Source organism: Oreochromis aureus, linkage group 19, assembly GCF_013358895.1.
Source record: "Oreochromis aureus strain Israel breed Guangdong linkage group 19, ZZ_aureus, whole genome shotgun sequence".
Lineage (NCBI taxonomy): Eukaryota > Metazoa > Chordata > Actinopteri > Cichliformes > Cichlidae > Oreochromis > Oreochromis aureus.
The window spans coordinates 20,432,753-20,440,473 of NC_052960.1; the positions used below are offsets into that span (position 1 = coordinate 20,432,753).

The 7,721-nt window shown below is 38.7% G+C and overlaps 1 protein-coding gene across 1 annotated transcript; it reads right to left on the reverse strand.

Annotated features, from left to right (window-relative positions):
- Positions 1 to 315: 315 nt before the first annotated feature.
- LOC116335852 (CD209 antigen-like protein D) lies at positions 316 to 5,897 on the reverse strand. The gene is made up of 6 exons (XM_039603075.1): positions 5,824 to 5,897; positions 5,322 to 5,411; positions 4,789 to 5,055; positions 4,544 to 4,710; positions 3,262 to 3,398; positions 316 to 770 (listed from the first exon to the last, which is right to left on the reverse strand). Exons 1-6 carry the CDS (start codon positions 5,888 to 5,890, stop codon positions 626 to 628), a joined length of 873 nt encoding a protein of 290 aa, XP_039459009.1. The 5' UTR covers positions 5,891 to 5,897; the 3' UTR covers positions 316 to 625.
- Positions 5,898 to 7,721: the final 1,824 nt, after the last annotated feature.

A 7,721-nucleotide genomic window follows, 5' to 3' on the forward strand; every position in this document is an offset into this window, starting at 1 on the left:
TGCTGTATAATTATAATAAAATACAATGATCATACATAGTCCACTTTGGGTACAGCACAGTGCAGCGGTCCCTGTTCTGCAGGTACTCTGGTTTAGATCTGCAGAGTGTGAAGGGTTGTTTCTCTCTTTATGTCAGTTATGGACTGGAAACTTGTGAAGGGTGTACAGCGATTGTATCACATTCATTTAATAATAGTCTCTCTTTTTTGCCTTTGCCATGACTTCAGAGCAACTTGCTAAGTTTTTTTTTAGCAAAATCAGATTTAGTTCACAGATGTTTTCTGTGCTGCCTACAAATTCCAATGAACCTAACCATCCATATTTATGTTTCCACATTTGTCCTTATTTATTTAGAAAAATAACAGAAATACACCATTAAAAGACACAAGAACAAGCATATCAAACAATTACCATAGCAAAAAAAGTAGATCCACATAAAAAACATACGGTATACGTGTTACGTGTTAATAACAAATAATTTTCACACAGACCTCTAAAGTAATTAGAAAGTTAACTGCACTGTTGTAGACTCTGAATATGAAAAATAACCCAAAAACTGATTAAATATTTCTTGTTAAAAATGCTTTTTTAGCATCATATCAGGAGTGAAAAGAGTTTTTCTTAATTACATTTCACACATCCAGTGCAACTGCTTCAAGTCACAATTTCCATCATAGCGGGTCTTCCAGGGATTAAAGGCAGAGTGAACTGCAACCCCACAATGTTCTCCAAAATCTCCGCCGTTGTTTGGTTCTCCATCCATCCAGTACCTAAGAAAATTGCATCATGTATAGTTAACTTCAAACCAAAAAAGTTTTAAAACACCCAATATTTTCAGTTATTTATTGCGATTCAAGTCATTCAAGTCCAATGAATAGCTTGGAATGGTACAAAGGTTCACATCAGGTGAACTGCCAGAGGTAAAAAAAAAAAAAAAAAGGTAAGGTTATGCACTCCCTTTCAACATGTAAATTAATCAGAATGGGGTTTTTTGGGGTTTTTTTTTGGTTTTTGTATGTATATATTTTGTATAGTATTTTTTTTCTCTGTCTCTTATTTTCTTTTCTAAATGTACCTGTATATTGTTCACATGTTGAAATAAAAAAAATTACCAAAAATTACCAAATGTACATTTTAGAATTATACAGAAAGGCCTTTATCAGGGAACCCAAAACAGAGGTTGATCAAGCCTTGAAAGCTGGTGCTACTAATTCCTACAGGTGTTCCAACTTTTCTGGATTACTTACAACCACCTCTGTCTGCATAAAAGCAGTGTTGGAACACACTGTGGTATCATTACCTCGTGAGCATCATGCAACATTACTGTACTGGATAAAGTAGTGTGTTGCTACAAAAATGGTGAGAAAAAGGCAATTAACAATGGAAGAGAGACAGACATTCATAACATTTAAAAATGTAGGTCTTTCCCAAAGAGAAACTGCAAAGAAAGTCAAGGTGTCAGTGAGTGCAGTTTGCTTCACCATCAAAAGGCAAGAAACTGGAGCAAACTCTGACAGGAAGAGGTCTGGCAGACTCAAAGCCACAACTGAATCAGAGGACATGTCTCTCAGAGTTAACAGCTTGTGCGATAGGCAGCTCACAGGACAACAGCTTCTAGCACAGCTTAATAGTGGTTGCAGTAAGCAAGTCTCAGTTTCAGCTGTGAAGAGAAGACTTCGAGCTGCAGGTTTGACAGGACGAGTTGCTGCAAGAAAGCCATTGCTTAGACGTCAGAATAAGACAAAGAGGTTTTCCTGGGCCATGAAACACCGCCGTTGGACTACTGAAGTCTGATATAAATCTTTAGTTCATCACAAAGGATCTTTGAATGGCGTGGAGTAGGTGAAAGGATGGTTCCAGTGTGTGGAATCAACTGTCAAACATGGAGGAGGAAGTGTGATGGTCCGGGGCTGTTTTGCTGGATCTAGGGTCGATGAATTGTACAGATTGAGAGGCACCCTGAACCAAAATGGCTACCACAGCATTCTGCAGCGCCATGCCATACCCTCTGGTATGCTCCTAGTTGGTCAGGGGTTCATCCTACAGCAAGATAATGACCAATACATAATTCCAAGGTATGCCAAAATTATCTGAGAGAAAAGGAGAAGAAGATGGTAAGCTTGAAAACACGGAGTGGCCAGCACAGCCTCTACACTTAAACCCCATGGAAGTAGTTTGGGATGAACTGAACAGAAGAGTGAACGCAAAGAAATCTACAAGTGCCAGACATTTATGGAAACTGTAAGAGACATGGGAAGAACTTTCTGAAGAATTTTGAGTTCTATTGTAGAAAGAATGCCACAGGTGTGTTCAGCTGTTATATCCACCAAAGAAAAGTAAAACATCAATTTTCGTCTATAACTTGATTCTATGATTTTGAAGTCCAATTGCTTATTTATACTATGCTTTCATTTCAGAGTGCAATGACACATGAAACTGTATAATTTTCAATAAAAATATGGAAAAATTGGGGTGGACTGTCATGGCTGCTATGGCAGTCATGTGGTGTTTGTGAGGGAAGGACCCAAAATGCAGGCAAAGGCTGTGATGCGAGTGAGCATTTATTTACAGTGATGGCAAAGTGACAAAAACAGTAAATAAGGAACGGGGGGCTCCAAAACCTAAACTGGGAAAACTAACCTCGTACAAACCCAAACTGAAACACAAAACGTTAAACACTGGGATACCTGGAAGCATGAGGAGACAAAAGGCACGGGAACATGCGGCGAGACAGGCAGGGATGAAACGGAGAATGTTGAGCAGAGAGATGCTGAGAAACAGCAACTAACACAGATGGACCGACAGTAAGCAAAGGCAACCTCACACTATAAGTACACACACAGAGGGAACAAGGAATGGCAAACAGGAGGGAGGCACAGCTGATCCTAATTAACATGACGAGACAAGAGACACAAACCCTAGAAGTAAAACCAGAACCCACAGACTGAACTACCGACACAGACATAGGGACATGACACAGACTCAGGGAAATGAAACAGAGCACAGATGGAGCACACTGACAGAGATAACTAGGCACACAGCAAAGGAGGCACAGGAAGAAAACCTTTCAACTAGAATACATAATCAAAATAAACATCAAATCATCAGATAATAACCATAAGAAGAAGAATAACAAACACAAAACGCTGGGTCACCAACCCAGCACCATGAAATGGTCTAAAACTTTTGATTGATAATATATATAATAAAATTAATTTATTTAACGTAAAAGTATGAAGAAATGATTGGTGCTGTTCTCACCTTTGTTGCACCTCTGTGACATTATTAATCCATGTCCAGTTCCCCTCGTTCTCCATGTCAGTGAGTCCAATCCAGAATCCATTCTCCCACTTACTAATACTGGTTTTCATATTTTGGATCGTGGTACTCACATATTTCTAAAGAAAAAAAAAAGAAAAAAGAATCAGGTAACACCTAAAATAAAGTTTTCAAATGACCTAATTATAACAACCATTATAGAAATTAACTCATTTTCAGGGCACGACCTTGACTTGTACAGTGCCAGTTTGTGGCTACATTACATTCACCTGTTCTACTGTTTTTGATCAGTTCGAGCTTGTGTGTTTTGATCAGGTGGAAGAACTTTCTAATGACATAAAGACATCATCTTGTCCAAATGATGTTGTTCCAACACATTTCTTAAAAAAGATTCTCAAGGTGGTCAGTTCTGACATTTTAGCGATTTTTAATAGGAGTCTTAACTCAGGTGTTGTGCCAGCCTGCTTTAAACATGCTGTTGTGCAGTCTGTGATTAAAAAACCTAATCTCGATTCCTCTGTTCTTGCAAACTTCAGGCTTCTTTCAAAGCTTCCCTTTCTGCCAATAATTTTAGAAAAGAATGTATTTTTTCAGCTGCAATCTTTTCTATACAGTCACAATGTTCTCGAGAGGTTTCAGCGCCTAAATTGTGGAATGATTTGCCTCTCCACATCAGACAGGCTCCTACCCTCAACCTTTTTAAATGCTATCTTAAAACACATCTCTACTTATTTATTTGTTATTTGCTATTTTTTATTTGGCATTGATGTTAATTGATATTTTTGTTATTTTATTTTGTAATGTGTATGTTTGTACAGCACTTTGGTCAACACCACTGTTGTAATTAATTGTGCTATATAAATAAATAAACTGCATAACATTTTTTAATTTTTCCATCACCTGTACCTTGTGTTTATTAACAGTAAGCAGATTATAGCATGTTGACATGATTGTTTGCTGGTTTTTGCTAATTGTTTACTTGATTTTTTAATAACATATATTTCTCTTTAAATGTATTTGTTGACTGCTTGTAGTTTGAGTTTTGGATGTCTATTCTGGACCCAGAAAGAACAGCTGCTTCTTGGGTAATAACATCTAAATGAAGATAAACATCCTCGTTATGAAAGACTGAACTTTATAATCAGCTCTATGATTAGCAGAATTTAAATCCATGTTAATCACTCTCTGTGGTCTCTTAGGCATGTAGACTTTCTGTCTATCTGACTTATTTTTTTACAGTCATCCTTGTTTGTTTTCAACCCACCTGCTCTTCCTGGTTATCGATCACAACCAGGTCAGATCCACGACGAATGCAGTCCTCTCTGCTCTCATGCCAGTTCTTTTTGACAGTAGAGGACTCGATGTAGGAGAAGAAATAGCAGGACGAGTTGAAAAGAGCCCAACCAGGGAGGCATCCGCCACAAGATCCCTCTGAGAGAAACAAAGAGTTATCGTCTTTTCCAGTTAACACATTTCAGGAAAGCATAAGTAAGGATAAAAGTTTCTCACCTAAAGTTGATATATTGGACTTCAGGTTTGCCTTCTCCATTTGCAGTGCTTGCATCTGTTTCTGATAACCATCATTGACGGTCTTCAGCTGCTCAATTTTCACCTTTACTTCTTTGTGGTTGTTGATCGCGCTCTCTAACGCCTTCTTGGCCTCCTCTTCAGCTTCGATCACATCGCTGTGGTTGCTTCGGAGATAGTCGAGCTCACTGAAGAGCTGTGTTACAGCTGGGTTGGAAATGTGCAAGGAGCCCTCGTTGACTTTGGCACCTGAAAATGTTTGTGTCAAAATATCAATAGTTGAGTCACATTTCAAAATACTGGAAAATAATCTTGACACAGTTTTGTTTAGGAGGAACTAAAATAGTTTTTTAATCAACAAACTAGAACATTTTCAGTTTTAAAGATGTGTTACTGCTTGTGTTAACATGATTACTCTAACATCTTATAGTGAAAGTGTGTTTTCAGCAGTTTATCAGTAAGTTTCCAAATTAAAATAGTGGGAAATGAAACTTCATGTGAATTTTCACACTCACAGTTAACTCCAATAACAACAGCCGTTATCAACAGCACAGCGTTCAGCAATCCCAGGAACGGTATAATCCGTGGGTACTTTGTTGATCCACCTTTAGTAAATAAACATAAAAATATTGTAATGTTTCAATGTTTGGCAGAAAACACAACTGACTTACATTTTCCTTCTTAGCTTCTTCTGCTTTGTAGGCATGCTAGAACAAGTGAACTGTATATCCTCATAGCAGCAGTGAGTTTGTGGTCAAGCCACAAACCAGCTACATTAGAAAACACATCTTGCTACAGCTATATTTAGGTTTATCTGACTTCATACAAATACAACTCCATATGCAAGCATCCTACAAAAACACACAGGTTTAGCAAATATTTAAACATGATTTCAACTTGTGTTTTTCCACTAAAATAGGCAACTTCAGGAAACTACCTGGAAAAAAAAAGATGAAATAGAAAGAAAAGAGGAGAAAAACTGATGGCTAAACCAGTCACTGCGGAAGAAACTCGTACCTTGCCTAAATATATCATTGGACGGTGCGTCATTGTTCTCATTTGGCCTTCTCTGTGGATTATCCATGACTGCAGTTTTGGTGGTAATGCCTACTGATCTGTCTGACTTCTCTTTTATAGCCTCAAAAAACTGACTTTGAATACGTAATACATGCTGTGGGTGTATCAGTTCTGCCTTGAATTCTGGGCCATTGACATCTGTTCGTGTTTCTGTGAAAACCAGTAATTTGATTTAGGATGGAGGTCGGCAGCCACATGTGGCTCTTTCGTCCTCAGCTGTGGCTCCCTCAAGTTTTGGGTGGAAAAAATAAAAGTAAGAAAATTTTGCATGTTACAGGGATAGCCTGCTTTAAGAAGGTAGCCTGATGGTAATGTATTCCGTGCCACAGGTTGAATATTGTGGGGAAAACAGAGACCGCCTCTCTGTGCACAAGTGAGTGAGAGTTACATCTGCAGCATGAAGTTTAGAGAGTGAGAAAAGTATGTTTATAGTTGTAGCTACTGCAGCCAAAAGAGTCTAACCGGCCCAGTTGTGAGCGAAATGTTAGCATTCATCTGCAAACTGTGTTTAGCACATCCAGTAATAAAGTTCTGCTGGTGCAACCCTCCGATGCCTCTCTCCATCTCTCCACTTTGCGATAAGTTGACCCAGACCAGACAATTAGTTACCAGCTACGAGCCAAACTCAGAGCACATTTGCCAGAGGTCTCTGCACTAAATCTGCTATTACGATGTGACCCACAAGCAGTGGCGGTCCTTGCCTGTTTGGCGCCCTGGGCGAACAATCCCTCTGCGCCCCCCCCAACACAAAACATGTTAAGGATTGTACATTAACATAAAACTGTTGTCCACACACACATATGAAGAGAGAGAGAGTATGCATAGTATGCAAACGGCTACCAAACAGCCATCATAATTCGTCATACAATGAGAACAGGACAAATCAACAACTGACAATGACTAATTAATATTAAAATCTGTAACATAATGTATTGTTTGGAGTTTAGTCTGTTACTGTTACTATTTTTACCATTTCTTCTTGGAGCAACTGTAACCCACATAATTTCCTTAGGGATTAATAAAGTATTCTGATTCTGATTGTTTCAGGATGACCTGCCATTATCCAATGACACATCTGCTTACCTGTATCATTTGTTAGTTTCTTCTCCTCTTCTTTTCTCTTTTTTCTAAACTGAGCACCTGATGGCTTTGAACTTTTCTTGTCCATCTTCCATTGGTTTTAATTTTGCACTCCAGTATGAACACCCATCCCTCAACCAGAGGATCACCACAACATAACCTAATAGACCTACACCTTAGTTCACAGATTAACTTTGTCTAGGGTGCATTTCTGAGACTTCACACAACCCAGGATTCAAATCATGAATACATAATGGACTTGGATTTACAACATTATGAATGAAATGTGCTCTATTTGGAAGCAGCAGGTCTCCCTCCCCTTTCGACGGGTTATGTGTGAGACTTTAAATCATCAAACTGTAAATTATAAATTTTAAATTGTTATTGATCCCTTTACCCGAGTCCTAAAGCGTATATTTATTTTCTTACTCTACTATATTTATTGTTCGTTTATTTGCACTGCTGTAACTGGAGCCTCGTCGTCTCGTCTCTCTATATACTGTACTGTATGTAGCGGAGATGACAATAAAGTTTACTTTGACTTCAGCAGCGAGAAGGCGCACCGAGGGCTCTCGCGCTCACTTTTCGTGTATAGAATTTCGAAAAAACATCGGTGCAAATTATAAGTGTGTATCATAATGTCCGGTGTTTTCATGTTTGTTGTTTTGTTTTTATTTTGTTTTATTTTGCGAGTTGGTTATTAGATGCTGCTCTGGCCAGCCGCCCACCCTCTCCTCCATGCGCCCCAAGCAGCAGGC